Consider the following 18542-nt stretch of genomic DNA (forward strand, 5'->3'; position numbering starts at 1 on the left):
ACACATTACAAAACCAACATGTTCCAACCTTAATGATTTCAATTAATATTTCCACCTTGTTTGAGGAAAATATTTTCTGAGGCCAGAAAATACTTCTTTTATCTTCCATCTTGCAACTTGCACCACAAGACTTCAGCAAATTAATGGGTGTGTTATTTTAACAGACAGATTAAGAAACACTCATGAATGTAGGTCAGCAAGTATTATGTTGTAAAAAACCTTGGCACAAAACTCAGAGTCTGCATTGCCAGTGCTGCCAAGCCCACAGGCATCAGAGCCATCAAGAACAGCCTAAACCCCAGGATTTTTTTAAAGTGTGATTTCATTTTACTTGCCTTATGGAATTTGAGCCTTGGAAGTTTACATTTTTCATGTTCTCTACCCACAAAACCAGTACACCTTGTACACACCTACACTCAAATGGTAAAGGCTCCTGCCTCTGAGGGACGACATTATATACAAATACACACACACATAAAACACATCCTAACTTTTCCTGTACAAGGCATCTCTCTGATGGGAAGGTCTGCAACCAGAAGGGAACAAAGTCATAGTTCTAGAAACACTCCTTCGGTTGATAGCACCAGGAGACAGCTCCCCTCATTCCCTTCAAACCCACACTGTTCATTTCAGCTGCCTCAGTTCTATTATTCCAAGGTGAAACAGGGATCACAGGCTGGGAATTGATATAAAGTAAGAACCCCCCAAAACAAAGCATAATGAAAACCAACCAAAAGGCTAATAGTAAACTACTTCAAATGGCTCTCCTGCTAAAAGACTTGCAAACACCCAGATTCAGCAGGAAAACCTTACTGAGATCACCACAGTGTCCCACACCACTGCAGTGATTCCTATTCTGATCTCCCAAACAAAGCCTCTGACCAAAGACTTTGTTACAGCCATTCTTCAGTGACATTTGTCTAAATATTAACTTTAAATATTTTAAGACCATGCCATAATTAGCTTATATATTTCTAGCATCACTTCATCATAAATAATAATTATTGCATTAAAGTAGTTATTAATTTCTACCATTCTATTTATAAAAGAAAGCCTTATGTTAAACCAAACTCTCTTACCTGTTATAACCGATCCATCAGATCCTGGACCATTTCCCAGTGATTGGAATTCTGTTAAACTTAAAGCTCCAGAACTATCATCACCTAGAGACTGGGACAGGTCTTGAATGTTCTCCATATCTTGTAGGAACTCTCCAGATAAAGGGCTGTCTATATCCTCCTCCTCCAAGGGAGTAAGGGGATAGAGCTGGTTTTCAGTGTCCACCATTTTGATCAAGTAGAGCAGTCACTTAAACTTCTTTTTTTCTGGTGAAAGAATAATTTTTTTAAAAAATCAGATATCTTAAAAAAATACTTGAACCAGTTGCAGCACACTGAATACAGGATTTCTAATCCAAAGGTGAAATATTATACAATATTCTATTGCACTGAAAGTTTTATGCAACATGAATCATCAAGAGCACAGGGTGGGGAAAATGCCCCAAAAGACTCCAAGATGAATGAGAGTTATGACAAGATCAATCTGTAGATTGTTGTTTTATCTCCATTGCTGAGACAAGTGTTTCTACAGAAGGCATTATGCACTTCCCACCAAAACTTATAATAAACATCAATATTCTACTCACTCTTCTTGAGCAGGAAAAACAAAGGAGATGCTGTCACTAACTTGCCATCTCATTCTACAAAGACCATTAGTACAGATCTATTTGCCCAATTTCTTTTAAACAGGATAGCTTAACAAAAAAAAAAAAAAAAAAATCTATGTCACATAGTGCAGCAAGCAGGAATATGTAGGAGACTAAGTGTGGGAATTTATCCATGATTTCCAACACCAGTTACCGACAACAGGGATGTTACTGCACCAACTGTGCTGGTGGATGAGAGCTGGACACACATCATGGATAAGTCCAGTAACACCTGGAACTCACGGTACTGTTTGCTCTTAGTTATCTACCCACATCCCTGACATAACTAAAACATAATCAGACATGAGAAACCTCTTGTATGTCATTTGTGAAAATAAAGTTAAAGCCTGTTTGTGTGATGCATGTATTTTGCAATGGGGGAAAAGTATAGAGAAACCTCCAGCAACCCAAAGGAGACTACCAAATTTGTCTCCCTAAAGAGCCATCAGCAAAAAGAAGAGAGGGATGCCAGAGCATATGATTGGCACTGTTCCTTCAGAGTGCTCTCCATGAAGTTCTCCTGGGCTAAGCCAGTTGTTCACAGCACAGAAACATTACTTTCCTCTACAGGCACTCAGCCCCAGGAATGCTGAGGAGGTTCCAGTAGGCACTGGGCTTCTTGTACCCAGTGTTCACTGCTGAATCCCATACATCTCTCCAAGTATCACTTCCTCATCCAGCACACACGTTTTTAAAAGTTAAGTGAACACTGAAGTCTACCTTCAACCAAAATAGGCATTGTCTGTCAGGAGAGCAAAGGAAAGGCTTGAGAGCCAACCTCTGAACATGGCAGCAGCTGCCTGGTATTGCCCAAACCACACCATACTTTTCCACTTTTACAATCAATCTGTAAAATTCAGCAGCTTTTAAACTAAATTTCTGTAAAACAACCAAGTAGCTAGTGAAACATAAATGGAGTGCTTCTTGTTTAAACGATTAAATTACATACCCTTTTGTACTTTCAAACACTACAAGTAAATTACAGCTGCTTAATCATTAGAGCTCTTGTCAATGATTAACTGGTACTTAAGCAAGCATGGCAACAACATAACAATTTCTGAAGACTGTCAAAATATACTAATATTCACAACACTGCCAAATAATTTTTTTACTAAGCACAGAAAGTCTTTAAGTAGTATTTCTAGTATTTATGCAGCAAACTGCCTTCTGGCTTTTCTGTGTTCTGTGCATGTGTACACATGCATATGCTTTCATTGGCAGGTTTCACATAATATGCATTGATCCTTGCTTGAATGAAAAATAACTCCTAAAATAAAAAGGGTAATGAGTATGAAGTTCATTTAATATTCACAGAGAGAATTTTGCTTTACAAAAAGCCCTGTACATGTTACAACAGTAGATGTAGTAGATGCAGCATGATGATTCCACTCAAAGATCTGTCTTCTAAGTATTTACAGAAATTCTGTGCCACAAAGACATCTGCAGAGGATTTTCTCAGTTTCCCATACAATACTTGAGTCTCCATAACCCCTTTCCTACCCCAAGCAACAACACACACAAACTGAAAACAAGAGAATAGAACATAGAAAAATAAGGAAACCATTTTATATAATTATGGTTTTAAGGTTAAACATGTTTTACCCTCTCCCATCCTGTTATCTCTGAAATGTCTATTTTCACAAGAAGTCCTTTCCCACCACTTCACTGTGAATACTCATTGAGTAACTTACCTATAAACTTTGAATTGTTCCCAAAGAAATCTGTCAGATTATCAAAGAAAAATACCTCAACATGCAGCTACTAGTTACTTGCTTCATTTTCAGAAAGGGATGGAGGGATACTAAACCTCTAGCCCTTCCACATTTAATACTTGCCACACGAGGGATAATCCCTGCAAGAAACCAGGTCTCTGAGATGCAAAGGTCTCTGGGAAGCAGTAACAAAGTCTGATCTTACTGCATAAACAAATTGATCGTGTAAAGGGCTTGCTTGCAAATACCAGGGTTAAAGTTGAAACAATCATTACCTCTAGGTCATTTTGAGAATGCTGAGGCTGAAAACAGCACATGTAAAACTCGTGATCGCAATAGATATTTTTAGAAAACTTCACTGGATAGGTAGAGCCCTGAATATGTAAACTGCAGAGTATTTCCAATATCCCAATTCAACACAAAAAAGAACAGAAAGTAAGATTTGGTACCAACAGTGCGACACCCAGACTCCCACCTGGGAAAGGATGCATATTTTCTCCTCTATCACGTGACAATTGATTCAGTTTTCATAGTTTGTAACCTTGCATACCCATACTATTTTTTACTTTAAAAAGGATTAATAACATAAGACAGAGAACATCTATGCAACATGATGAAAAATTTTGATAAGCCACCTCATCATCAAGACTGCCAGTTGCACAGCCCCTCTCTAAAACCATTCCCCCAAAAAAACTTCATCTTTCTTCCCTTTACTCAGCTGTACTCCAAGACACCATATGCAACTTATAGGTATCCTTTAAAATGAATCAAAATTCACATACCCTAAAATTTTGAAAACTGACAGCAAAGCTGTAAAGTTAGGATCTTAGAAATCATGTAAGGAAAAACTCTATGCAACCTTGATTTGAATTCTCTCCCCAGCCCCATGGCAGGGGAGTGAGCAATGGGGTGTGGTTACTTCCTGGGGTTAAGCCCAGACAAAATGATGACAACAATGTAGGAATGGTTTGTTTGTTTGTTTGTTTGTTTTTAATATTACTCAGCCAAATTCAAGGAGAACTTACTGAGCTAAGAAGCTGTATTTCTTTGGACCCAGAATTTTCTGTCCCACTGGATTTTAAATGACATTGGCTAGTGCATTGCAGATCAGTGTCTCTGAACAGGACCACTCAACCCTCCTTTTAAATGTGACTCCTGCTTTAAACTATTCAGCTGCTTTCTAGACCTTCCAGACTATATGTCCACACTTTCCTCCAATGCTTTCTTTAACTTATGAAACACATTCTTATACATTAAATAGTTTTAAAAATTGTTTGTTGTGCCAAGATTACTGTTTTAGAAGTATCTAATAATAGAGCAGCAACAAAACTATTCAGGAGATAATGAAACTATTTTTGTCAAATATCATACACTCTCACACAACAGATGCAGTTACTAATGGAGAAAATACTACAAAGAGGAAATTAACTTTCAGCAAACAGAAATAAGAGAGGTAATTAATCTCACCTAATGTCAAACAGCTCACTTAACATGTTTGGGTTGAGTGGAGCTCAGTGGAATTTCCAGAGCCATGACTGATCTTCAAGGCCATGATTACACACTAAAAACATGGTACTTTTCAATCCAACCACTTACCTGATCCAGTTCACTGCAAAGCCTTACAAATATTAGTGCTGGCTCAATGGAGAGAGCAGAAATAAGCAGCTGGGAAGAGTGATACACGTGCTGCATGGCCAAAATGTAACTGTATGTGCAGTGTGAATCTCCTCTGCAGAATGCAGTGACTGGGGCTGCAAACCAGACACTTCACTGCCTGAAGTGAAGAAGCCAATGCCTCTTTGGTCTCCTGTGAGAGGTGAAAACTGCTTTACAGATCAGAGAGCACCTCTATTAGATTAAGGGGTATTATCATCTTTTGGCAGGGGCATGGAACTGTCATGCAAGTTGTTATGTGCACAACCCATTGATACCCTCCAGCAGTTAAAACTGCCACTGAAAAACACTAAATGGAAGATACAGGCATTTGCTCTGAGTTGACACAACATGCTTCAATAATTAAATAAATTTTAAAAATGAAATTAAAGTTCCATTGCTGGAAACTCAAGCTGAGAGTAGAATACAGCTAAAAGAACAACATCAAGTGGCTTTCTAATGGAGAATTTAAAATTAAGCGCCTCAAGATCCTGGTAACTAGGAACTCTGTTCAGAACACTTTATATTTACACTGACTTCATATTACACCTGAAAATAGATTTCACCATATTTCACCTACACCATTAGGCCAGTCAGCCTGTATCAGACAACTCAGCTGCAGACGTAACAAAAGACCACAGCTCTGGGGAATCAGTGCAGTAAGATCTGAAGCCTGTGTTTAAAGGAGCTCCTGCAATCCCTTTGACAACAGGAGACAGATTTGGTTTCATCAGCAATGGGACAGGAAGGTTTTGCAACCTTTGCCTCCAGGCTCCAAAGACAAGACTTACAGGTCTATCACCTCAAGTTTACACCTATCTGCAATCATGTTTGCTTTCTTCCACGTAAATGGATGTATCAAACATGGCATTATTTAAATTTGCATCAAGGCCCTTCTGATAAAAGGAAAATCCCATATTGTAAAGAGTGGAGATTGAGGTGTTGTTTGAACTGCCTTCAAGCTCAAATAGGTTTAAGCATGCGTAAAATGCCAACATGACTGAGATTTAGTTGTTGGGTTTTTTTTCTCCTCTAAACATGAGTTTTCATAACCAAAAAGTAAATGCTTTGGACGTTTCTGTAATTGGGAATAGGAAGACTTGACTTTTCTGTCTAGTGAATCTCAAACTGAAACTGAAGTCAGAAAAAGCTGTATGTCAAAGTAAAGCTTTCAAATCTCTTCTAAATCTTTGTCTGCTGAATCTTTTAGAGAGCTGTCTACTCAAGATTTCAGTATAAGTCAAGATCAATATAAATTAACAGACAGTATAATACTATACTTAGGGTTATTGAAAAGCCTATAATATTTTCCTTCAATTGATTATTTTCTTCAAGAAGTTTTGGAGTCTTTGGGGTCTTTGCTTGTTAGGGTTTTTTGCTTTTCTGGGGGGCTTTGGGGATTTTTTTGTTCACTGCTTTGTGTATTTTGAGTTCCTAGGTTTTTGTATTTTTTTAACTACATTATAATCCAGTCTGAAATTTAAAGGGTACCAAACCCAAGCAAGCACTGCCAGAGACTCAAGTGAAAAACTTTGTTTTAAAAAAGCCTTTTGTCTTGCTTCAACTTTTATACTCCAGATAGAAGGCTTAAAAACCTCTTAGTTTGTAATGGTGTCTATTTCCATTTTCCAATCAAACTGACTACCAGCCTAATCTATAGAATCAAGATACTACTGTTGACATGGCTTTTAAAAAACTCAACCTGTAAAGCAGTATGAGAGAAGATTATTCCATTAATTACATTAGTTTTTAATGCACTTAAAACAAATATTCATATTGGAGTTCATAATATCCAATATTTTGGAGGCATGACCACTGAAGAGAGTATATTTTATTAACAAGGGTTTCAAAAGGCCAGTAAAAGTTTCTTTTCTGCAAGAAACTCAGCCATGGCAACATCTTAGCAACCACTATGTTATAAATTAGTCTCTGTTCTCTGCCATGTGCTGCCCTTCAGGTTCACTACAGTTCCACCAACACTGCTCACAGCTCACCAGAGCTTCTAATGAAAACCCCACACCACTGTAACATTTACAGCTTTGCACTTGCAACACACCCCCCCTTTTTCCTTTCCTCTCCCAAATCAAGCCCCAGGTTTTGCTCTTCATCCAATCCATTTAAACGTCAGTATCTCTTCAAGTAACTGCTATATTCCAGTCAAATTACTCCATACTTGAGGAGGATTCAAAAGATTACATGTGTTAATCACAACAGTTTGTGCTTCAAAGTTCTACAGATTCTAAAGCCTCTGTGATAACACCTGGCAGGCAATGAAGCTGACAGAACGTCCTGACACACATGCTGGGTGTGTGTGCTGAACACTGACATGTGGAGACCACAACTGCTGAGAAATGGAGATCTGGTGCATCATTTAAGAGGTTGCTCCCTCTGCATGTACATCAAAAGCTGGGGTTTGATTTATGATTGATATTTGAACCAAGGAGAGGTCACATTCAGACAAACACGACATACATGTATCTGCTATTTGATCCAAGAACCAAGGTCACGTTCACACAAATGTGTCACTTGAATATTTGCTTTATTTTTATGACCCCGTTGATGAACTTAAAATTATTTTACTTGCCTCACAAGTCCCAAAAACTTCTTACCCATTTATTTGGTGTGCCCCAAAAACTCCTTGCCTATTTACTTGGAAGTTGCCAGGTTTTGTCTAAGTTTTGCAATACTGTACCAATGTCTGATGAGCTAATTATACAAGCCAAGATTTTGAATTGATTAACAGTTAGGGACACCTTAATTTCAGAGATCGAAGCTCAGATTGAGGCTAAATTTGGTTGCATGATATGGCCAGGTTTAAGAGAATTAAGAAAAAGGAACAAACCAAAAAAACCCAGAAAAACTGCATCTTATGAACTGCAGGCATAGATTAGATGTCCTAAGCCACTATAAAATGTTTTTTTTTTTTTCTAAAATTAACACATGGAAGTAAGTTTGAGTGGTGAAGTCAAAGTTGATTACAACATGTACAGCATTTACAAACAGCCCACGCATTTGCCCCAACATGCTGCTCATTGGGAACCAGATCCTTAAGACTAAATTGGAATGCTGCAATTGTTTCCTTATACATGTGATTACTGCAACACAGATTATGAAAGGCACCTGCTCGGCAATTTTCCAACTATACCCTGATATTCTACAGAGACTGCATTTGAAGGATACAAGTATCTAAGGGTAACAGGCAAACAGAAATTGCATTTTAAGAATGGTGACTAAATCATTATCTCCAATATAATCAATTCCTGAAGTAAATAAAATGTAACCCCCTTGCTATGTCTCCTGCAGAGTACATTTTCACTACATATGGTAAAAATAAACTTCATAAGGTAATAAATTAAAGACATCTGTGCAACTGCAATTGTCAATTAAAATTATAATCTAATACACACAGATGCAGTGCAAGGCAAAATTTTCTGCATATTGATGGTGCTGCTACATAAACCTCTCACTCAGAAGATTTACTTGCTCACATGCTTGATAAAAAGAATCAAAATCAAATAATCCCACAAAAGCATAACACACATGACTGTTTTGTCAAGGAAAACATCATAACTTTTACAATCATAAGGATCTAGTAACCCTTACAAATGTGAAAATTCAGACATACTATATTCATGAAAAGAAAAAGCCAATTGCCACTAACTTAAAGTCAAAAAAACAATTGGATGCACTTTCTGAAACTGAAGGTATTTCAACTATCTTCAGGGTTCATGTGTAAGTAGGGATAACTTAAAATGTATTCTTCAAAACAGGATATAGGCATCCCTTTTGTTTTTTATCTGCAGACTTTTATGTGTGATAACAAGTGGTATACATTATTGATAATGACATATTCTTTAGTATGTTATCATAATATATATTATATATATTATAACAACATATAGCAGCAATATACTCTAACTCAACTCATTGCTGTGTTATAAATAAAAATACTTGTCTTTATCTGAAATTTGTCATTAAAAAAAGATAATAAATAATTATCAAATCTTTTGTTTTCTGAGCATATTTAACCTTCCTGTATTATTTCAACCTTGCTTACTCTTCAAGAGAAGAGGAAAGGATAGTTCCTATGACAAACACTTCAATTGAATACAACCTTATTCAAAGCCACGTATTATATTTGACAGATGCCAATTAATTTCAAGTTTATTGACAGGCAATGAAATTTTAGCAGGTGTATGTGATTTTGTGACTTTAAATAGCATGATAAAAGCTTGGGAGAGCTGAGGCAGTACCCAGAGTTGACAAGTACCATTCACACAGATGTTTACTACTGCCCCCTGCCCACGTTGCACCCCAAAGCACCACAAACACACTGTAGCTACTTCAGCCTGAGCTCACTTGATCTCCTGTGCTGGCTGGAAACTGACAGGCCAAACAGAACAGACAATTGCTGAATTCATACTGCATCATTTCCTAAGCAGAGTCAATAATGTGTTTTCCTTTCTTCTTCCCAGTCACCAACTTCTATGAAAATGCCAGAATTTTTATGCCTTTGCAGCCATTACTGCTCTCTCTATTTGGAGCAGATTTGCAAGTTCTGAATTATTGGGCTGGGGGCAGAGGACAGCAGATCATACTGCATATAACTGACAGGTAACTAGACCAAAAAGAGGTGAGAAAACAATTCTGAAAATTGCTCTCAGTTTTGGGGCAAAACCCGCTTCCAAGACTGATCTGGACATTTGCCTGCACTATCCCCTAATTCTTGCAGACTTCTTAATGGCAACATTCTTCCTGCATAAAGAGCTACTGTTTTGGAACAAAACTTTCAACCTAAAAGGAGAGGGAAAAATGAAAAAGATAAATTTAAATTAATGCAAAAATTGAAAGGTGTGTTTAGTGTATTAAGATTGTGCAAAGTTACTTTTGAGTCTTACCTGCCATTTAATGATTAGGCCTTGCAATCCCCCATTTTTAGTCATCTTAGACAGATACAACTACTCCATCTGACAAGCTCCCAAATTTTGCCACCCTGATCTCATCACACGTCCTGCTCAGAAAAATAGAAACAAAAAAGCCCACAGTTTGCATCTGTACCTTTTCCTACAAAACCTCTTCTACTTAAGACTACTATTCCTTTAAAAGAGACATGAAGTCTCTTAGTTTTCTCTTTTCATTTACAGCTTAAACTTCTAGCTAGGGCTCCTTATTGTTTTGGCTCAGGACAAAAGTCCAGTTGCTTTGGTATTTGATACTGCAATTTTTGTTTCCAAGATCAATGACAACAAAAAATATGTTTCTTCCTCAAGAATACCTCCTTTCAGTCACCAGCTCACTCCTTATCCCCAATCACAGGTTACAGTGCTTTTCAATATTCTTATAGCTGTCTAATCCCTCTCCTCTACCAGCCATACCAACCAATCCCCAAATCATCTCCTTCACCCCCTCGGTCTTCCAGTCTATCTCAGCTCCTCCAGCATCTGCACAGCTGCACCCGCCTCACCATCTGCAACTCCTCACATGATTCATCACCAAACATAACAGACCATGATTATTCACTGTTTGAAAAGCTACAGTGGAATTTACATCTGTTTCTGGAAGAGATTCAAGAAGCCTGAATTCGCCTTCATAGCAGAGAACACCACCACTGTGTATTTTCAGTGGTTTTATTTCAGTGATAAACTTTATTCCCTTGTCTAGACATTATAACATGACTTACTTGATAAAATAAATTCAGTTTAACAGAGGGATTTATATCCTTTAAAAAATAATGACCCTCAGATAAAATATTACAGATTTAGACCCTTTCTGCTTGCACGTGTTTTTTTGAAAATTGAGTAATTCCAATGGATCAGCTTTTATACTCTTCTACCAGCACAAAAAAATCCAGTGTCTTCTGTAACTAGCACCTGAAGTTGTATAGTTTACTTATTCTTTATTGTGCTATAATTTTACCCATATGTTAGAAATATTTTTACAGGCTCTTGTTGCTCAGCTATTACGTTTAAGTAAATAAACAAATGAAACCTGCTAAAAATAAACTAACTTCAATTTAATGTCATGCCACAACTCAGAGTGGAATGTGAAACAAAATTCTTTCACTTTATGTTGCTGGGGTTTTTTTTTGTTTGTTTTGGTTTGGGTTTTTATTGTTAAGAAAAAAGCCTTCAGTTTTATTCTGACAATTCAGACATCCCTACCTTTACAAGTTTTTCTTTGTGATAAATGTATCACACAAAAACAAAGTTGACGCTGAACTAGCGTTACTGACAGGAGCCTTGGCAACAGGCATGAATGCAATTAATCTACATTTTTTGGCAAATGGACATCAAGTACTTGTACTTGCAAGCTCCTGACGTGTCAGATAGAGGATATACTTGGGACACATGACTTCACACCTCTAAATCAGGTCAGTCACTACAGAATAGCGATCACAAGCCTCACAGTCCTGCGTGATCAAAAAGTGGCAAACTATAACCTATTATTTTCCTGCCATGTTTTCCCTGCTCATCCTCTATGACATGAAGGGTATCTGGTACACTGTTAAAAAAAGCAATATCAGCACTGCTGTACATCAGCCACCTTTCTTTTAACCAAGGAAGCATCTGAACTGCAGAAAGGTGGCAGAAGAATATGAGTCCTTTGAAACAGCCAGGAAGAGGAAATTTCTTCTAAAACCCATGTGTGTACTTTCATATTCCAGTTTTACTTCACTATGTAAGGCATTTCAGCTGGCTTTAACCAGACTTTGAAGGAGCAGTTATGGGGACAGAGCACACAGTCCCTCTCCGGAGCACAGCTGAGTTACTGGTTGCAAAATAGTTACCTTAAGGGTACCTAGACAAGTCAGCTTAAGTAATGTAATAGCTCCCTCGCATCAAAAGGATATATCCCTTCGGCAGCTGCCTGGCACTGCCGGCCCCGCACCTTCCCTCTCCCTCTGCCCTTCCAGCCACGCTGCTCCCCGGTGCCTGCGCTGGCTCTGGCGCTGCCGGATCCTGCTGGCCACTTCTGCCACCGTGAATGACCCGGCGCCAGAGCTGCTCCGGACCTCCCCGACCCCGCTCTGGCCCGCAGCAGCCTGGCAGGCGCCCAGGAGAGCGCCCAGCCCAGGGCACTGCGCGCTGCTCCGTGCCCCTGCAGTCCCGACACTCCGAGCCAGCTCCCGGAACAGGCCCTGGCCAGCTTTATTCCCCAGTGGAGACACAGCCTCGGTGAAACAATTCCGTTCACTATATCGGCAGAAGCGTAACACAGGAAAATCACAGACAGCCATAGACAGCTGAACAGACCCAAGTGTTTGGATGGGAGAAGGAAATATAGAGAAGGAAAGAAGGAGCCTAGATCAGGTCCAGCCATGCTGTGTAGCCGTGCTCCTTGCTGTAGCCCGAATTTGCAGGGCTGTCAGGAACCACTGACAGGACATACCATTATTTTTTTTGCATTTATGTGTTCATTCACACACACACACACACACACACAGCCTTGCCATATAAGAGAAATGAAATGAATGATCAAACAGAACAATTCTATGTTCTCAGAGGATAATCACTATTACATTATGACATTATTACAGAATTTATAACCTTGAGAAAGTACAACTCTGTGTAAATTTAGTTAGAATGACAGCAGCTCAGTATGCTGAAAATGAGGTGTTCAGAACATACATTTAGCTTGAAAATCTGACAGCTGTTTGAATATATTGGCCTGTTTATGGACAGTTACATCTGTACATCCCCAGCACAGAATGCCAGGTACAGCTGCTGCTTTGTTCAGAGGCAGTAACCCTGTGCTGCTTGTCCCTTTTTTATCTAGGATCTAAAGCTTGTCTCTTACTTACCTAGGTGCTAAAGCTGCTACCTGATTTGATCACACTGGCCTGATTAACTGCACACAGCATGTCCTTTATCCTGAGGTGGGCAAGAATATATAGACTTCACTTGTTTTATATACTGAAAACTGTTAACAAGCCAACAATACTAATGACCTGTGGGCTGCAATTAATTGTATTTTAACATCAGAGTGTATGAATTAACTGACAGCTGTAGTGGAAGATTCCTCTGCCCTGATGGACAGAATGCCATCAGGCACAATAAACAAGAGTCTCCAAAGCAGTCTCCTGACACAACACCCACCTTCTCCCTCCTTCTCCTCCTCCCCTGATGATCCAATCAGTTCCACAGTATACTCTTCAGTCTTACTACTCCAGGGAAAGCTTTCCACATGTATTGAATAAAGATGAAAGAGAGTTTTGTTTGGTTTGGTTTGGTTTGGTTTGGTTTGGTTTGGTTTGGTTTGGTTTGGTTTTGTTTAATAGAAGCCTGCCCTATGACTCCAGTGTCAGGTACTTAGTACCATTCTTCCTGAAGCAGTAACACTAACAGCAGGTTAGCAAACATCATCAGTAATTCAAGTCCACATTTTCAAATGAGGTTTTGCAAATAAGACATGAGTTGTTCTTACCTTCTGAACAGTCATGCTCAGTGGTTTGTTCTGTGATTTGCTACATTAATCATTTCACGTAAATAATTTTAAAAACTAAACAGGCATGTAACACTTATTTGTGCAACAAAACAAAAAAAAGATTGGCAATGCAAGCCCATATTCAGGTGATAGAATTTACTCAGTGCAACAGTGCTGGATGCATGAATATACATGACAAAACATTAAGACCTGCCTCCAGATCTTAATCACAAGCTGTAGAATAGAATTTCAAATGATCCTCTTTTATGATTTTGTTTTTGTTGTTAAATGTAAATAATATTAAATCATTGGAGTATTATTTTTCCATTTAAAATGCAGCAAACTCTAAACTTTTCATAACAGTAAGTCCTCTCAGCTCCAGGATGTTATGCACTCACAAATGATTAAGAATTTGTTCAACCAGCACACCAAACAGCAGCTCTGGTTTCCTTCTACGTACTTCTCAACAAAATGGAAACAAACTAATGGGATACAAAAAAATGAAATATGAAAATATTGGACTAGCTCGCTTTCACATGTATTTCATCTGCCTGGAAAGAGATGCCAAAGAGCTGTACAACCTCAGTACAACTTCAGCTCATTGCTCTGAGTTCCTCAAGGCAGACACATTCTGGAACAAGTTTCTTTTACTGTTTGGAAAGATTTAGTGAATAATTTCTCAGTTTATACATCTTTTAAAAACCATGATAGTGTATTAGCATTTTTAGAAAAGGATTGGTAATTTGCCAAATGCTTGCCAATCTCTCCTACTTTTAGTGTTTCCACAGGCATGAGACAACTTGAAATTAAAACAATAAATTTAGATGAATACAGCACCACAGAACAAACTATGCCTCTGTGGTAGTTCGCATTTTTCCAAAGTATAAAAAATTTTAACACCATACACATTTTAAGACTTAGCAAAGACCCACCCAAACCAGTTATGTAACAACTCAAGCCTCAGTTAGGATTAGAGTGCCAATGAGTTGTGGTTTATAATTTATATTAATCATGAGTGCACGAGAAGTCCTTCACTGGACACAGAAATTACACTTCTTAGATATTTAAAGACACATGCAATGCACTTATAAATAAATATTGTTTAATAAGCAGAAACTATGAGAAGTGGTATGAGGAAGTAGAGTCAAATTTGGCAACATATCAATGCCACATGCAATCAGGTCACACAACAGCCTCCTCATATCACTTGAGTATCTTTAAAACGTCAAATACGACACTCTTTGAGAGATTCTAGTTTTCTTTTGAGGATAGTGATGATTTAAGAGTCTAACCTTATCAGACTTTTTACTTCAATGAAAAATTCAGCCTTCTACTTCATAAAAAGCCATTCAATATTTACTTTAACAGACCTGGTCCTCTACTTCTAAAATACTAAAAAATCAGAATTCTACTGACTAGCACCTCAGACAGCAGTAGATATCAGAACATAAGGAAGTTTTAGTTTGTTCTCCTAACTGTGCTACTATTTTCTGTTTATCAATTATTTATTGGCACTACATGTTCAGATTTGTTTCCTTGTCATTTGACTATACATTAATCACTCTTTATAGAGATTTATGCCCAGTCCATGTATGTACTCACCCCTTCATGCAGCATCTTGCAATGCTGAAACAGTAGTTGTTTTCCAGAAACTCTTCCCATTCCATTTCATGTGCAGATTGGTGACAAGCAGTTCTTCATCAATAAAAAGCTGACATTCTAAAAAAAATAAAAATAAAGAATCAGCAAAATTTCCCAGGACTTATGATATGGTTTTGTACAGCTACAGTGTAATATAACTTAAGAAAAAGATTTCTTTATGCTTCAAAAAAAAAAAAAAAAAAAAAAAAGAAGAAAAAGAAAAATGCTTTCATTTCACTTGGGTTGAAAATTATTTTTTAAATGACTGAGTTTTTTAATATGTCCCTGGATTTACAGCAGGACCACACTGACATCTAGCTAACTAGAGAATATCACTAATATATCCCAATATAATTCTGATATTTTTTCCTTTATGCTAAAATAATTCAAACCACTCAACTGAGAACACTGTAGTGATAGCCCTGTGCTATTTTAATTATCTGTTATAGAGTAAAATACTTTTATTTCTAAAGAGCCTTCTCACAGATGTCCAAGTCTTTCTGTGAACACATTTAGAGTAGTTATGGTTTCCAAGGTGCAAACACTGCTCCATGAGATGTCTTTGCAATTGACCTTTATTTTGAGGATTTACATCCCAAAGGTATTTTGTTTTTATTTTCTTTATAAGAGCTTTATACAAAAAGGCATACATGGATGAAAAATACCAAACAAATTAAAGATTCAGAGAGATTTTGAAAAAGTGGATTTTAAAAACAGTTTAAATTCAAAAAATATGTAAGAAAATATGTGTGCACATTTAATAAAGATGAATTCAACTTCATTTATCTTTCAAGATAAGTATGATGTTCTCTTCTTTTCCCCCTTGCAAAAATATGACATGTACAATAGAAGCAGAATTCTGAACTCAAATCTCATCAGGAAAGCTATAGAAAGGTACAGACAAGAATCTAGCTGTTAGCAATTTTGAAATACAAGTGGCTTCTGAAAAAATAATAAGAAAAGTTATGTTTCCTTGCCCACTTTGGGACAACAGTGACCATTATAATCCATTTTTAGAACAAGATTAGTATCTTAGGGCATATATCCTACTATCTTGTAGGACATTATTGTCCCTTATATTTTTATAACACTCTACACATGAAATATTCAAAGCATAACAACACAAAATCACAACTGAAGTGCAACCCTCTCTCCATAGTTTAAAATTCATTATACCCTTTTTGAAGACTACAGTATTAACAGAAAATGAGAGCACTAAAGAACTACTGAACAGCAAGTGACAAACTCACAAGGTGTTTCCAATAGGTAGCCAAAACTCCCTATGCACCTGACTGCAGAGGATGACAGTCAATATAAGGCACCAACAGCTTGATAAGAATGTTTCTCTGGACCATGCTAAGAGTTCCTTCCAAACATGGGAAAGGACAGCGAGCATGCTGTCTGTGGAGTTCCACAAACCTCTGAAAAGGTCTGCACACTCTCATCCTGCCAACACACTACATTTATTACTTGAAATTCCCAAAGTTGCCACTGAAAGTCACTACCAGCGGGTAGCTCATGCCAGTCAACAAAGGTTATGATACTGGTTCAGGTTTAGCAGACGTGTGACCACATCACATGAACCACAACTGCCTCAGTTCCAGCACAAGACCAGGTAGCAGCCTCAATGCCAAGTCAATGATTCAGGATTTACAAAGGAAACACTTTTTACAGTTGATCCGTTTCGCTGCCTGCAAAGCAAATTTTAAAAGGTGAGCAGCGCCAGACGCCAATGAAAAAGTCTGTGCGTGTTCTGTAACACAAGGAGTTTGACCACGATTTTCCTTCACAACAGAACTTACACAACACCTTTATTAGTGCAGTTCTACTAAAACACTCAATGCCAAAAGTGCCAAACATTATTATTCCAGATAATCCTGTGTGATGAATCCGGTGCTCATAGTACTTCCATCACAGAGCTTATGAAGTTCCCCGTGTCATTGAGTGAGACTGGGCCATTCTTAATATGGATACAAGGCAACACCTTTTAGAACTCCTTTCCATTGTTACTTCTGGAATGCTTTTTGAAAAGCAAGTATCCAGCCCCACAGGGACAAGAACTCGGCAAACCACAAAAGCAAGCCCCGGAGGCGTTCCCACTGACCTGCTCCGCGCCCCCAGGACAGAGGACCCTCTTTGACCAGCCGATCGGGAACAGCACAAGCCGCCTGACTGAGCCAAGCCAACTGCACAGACTTTCTGCCTAGTGCCCGATTTCATTCCAGGTTAAGGACAATCCAGATGTTCCGTTTAGGAGACTTGAGAGTTGCCAAACAGCCTCTCGTGTGACAGGGCACTACCCCCTCCTCTGTTCCCACCCCCAGCGCTCTGAAATCCTTCTCCCCGGGGCTGCCCGGTGGCTCTTTACCTGCGCCCGCCGGCGCCGGGCCGGCTCTGCCCGTCTCGCAGCCCCTCGGCCCCGTTCCCCAAGCCAGGGGCGGACGCCGCGCCGAGAGAGCAGCGGGAGTCGCTACAACATCCCCCAGGCCGGCCACCTCCTCCTGCTGTCCGCTCCGCCGAGGGCTTCACACCGCGGGGCCGGAGAGATAAGTAATAGCGAATAGCAAGGGAAGGGAGGAGAAGAAAGGACAGGTCATTAGCAAAGCCGCCGCCGCGTTAGCGAGGCGGGGGCGTCACCCAACTCTGGGCGGCCGCTCCCGCCTCCTGCCGGCGCCCCTGCCGGGACACTGGCACCGCGCGGGCGTGGGGCGGCCCTAAGGCAGTACCGTGCATCGCTGCCGCGGGCTGCGCAGGGCCGGGCCGGGCCGAGCCGCGTCCCCGGCTGCCGGCGGGGAAGGAGCGGGAACGGGGGAAGAACGGGGAGCGAACGGGAGCGGGAGCGGGGCGGGAGCGGCCGGTGACAGGTCCCGGAAGTGAGGTCGGCACACACCTCCCGCCGCGGCCGCGCGCCATTGGCGGGGCGGGGGCGGCCCCGCTCCCCTCACACCCCTCACTGCCCTCACACCTCTCACACTCCTCACTACCCTCACTCTGTTCGCTGCTCTCACCTCCCTCTTTGCCTTCACCCTCCTCACTGCCCTCACACCCCTCATTGCCTTCACCCTCCTCACTGCCCTCACACCCCTTATTGCCCTCACATCTCTCACACTCCTCACTGCCCTCACTCCGTTCGCTGCTCTCACATCTCTTTGCCTTCACCCTTCTCACTGCCGTCACACCCCTCATTGCCCTTCACTCCATTCAGTGCTTTCACACCCCTCACTGCCCTCAGTCCTTCGCACCCCTCCCACCCCTCACTGCCTACATTACCCTCCCATCTCTCCGCTGCCCTCAGTCTCCTCACCGTCCTCATCCCTTCGCACGCTTCAGACCCCTCACATCACTCAGTCTCCTCACAACCCCCCGGCCCCGGGTCCCTCCGTGCTCCGGAATTTTTACCGGGATAT

At 39.9% G+C, this 18542-nt stretch overlaps 1 protein-coding gene across 3 annotated transcripts in view; it reads right to left on the minus strand.

The window, feature by feature from the left end:
- PPARA (peroxisome proliferator activated receptor alpha) overlaps nucleotides 1–18011 on the minus strand; it is a 29471-nt gene extending 11460 nt beyond the window's left edge. Inside the window, exons 1-4 of one of the 3 annotated variants that reach the window (XM_079305043.1) lie at nucleotides 17862–18011; nucleotides 17514–17658; nucleotides 15097–15213; nucleotides 1080–1325 (exon numbers count right to left, since the gene is read on the minus strand). In XM_079305043.1, coding sequence (XP_079161169.1) covers nucleotides 1080–1287 — 208 coding nt within the window. In that variant the 5' untranslated portion in view covers nucleotides 1288–1325; nucleotides 15097–15213; nucleotides 17514–17658; nucleotides 17862–18011. Of the gene's footprint in view, nucleotides 1–1079; nucleotides 1326–7126; nucleotides 7243–9968; nucleotides 10082–15096; nucleotides 15214–17513; nucleotides 17781–17861 lie in introns of those variants that run through there. The other 2 variants (XM_079305041.1, XM_079305042.1) reach the window with 2 other exon arrangements.
- Nucleotides 18012–18542: the final 531 nt, after the last annotated feature.

The sequence above is a fragment of the Erithacus rubecula genome (genome assembly GCF_903797595.1).
Source record: "Erithacus rubecula genome assembly, chromosome: 4".
In the NCBI taxonomy this organism is placed as follows: Eukaryota; Metazoa; Chordata; class Aves; order Passeriformes; family Muscicapidae; genus Erithacus; species Erithacus rubecula.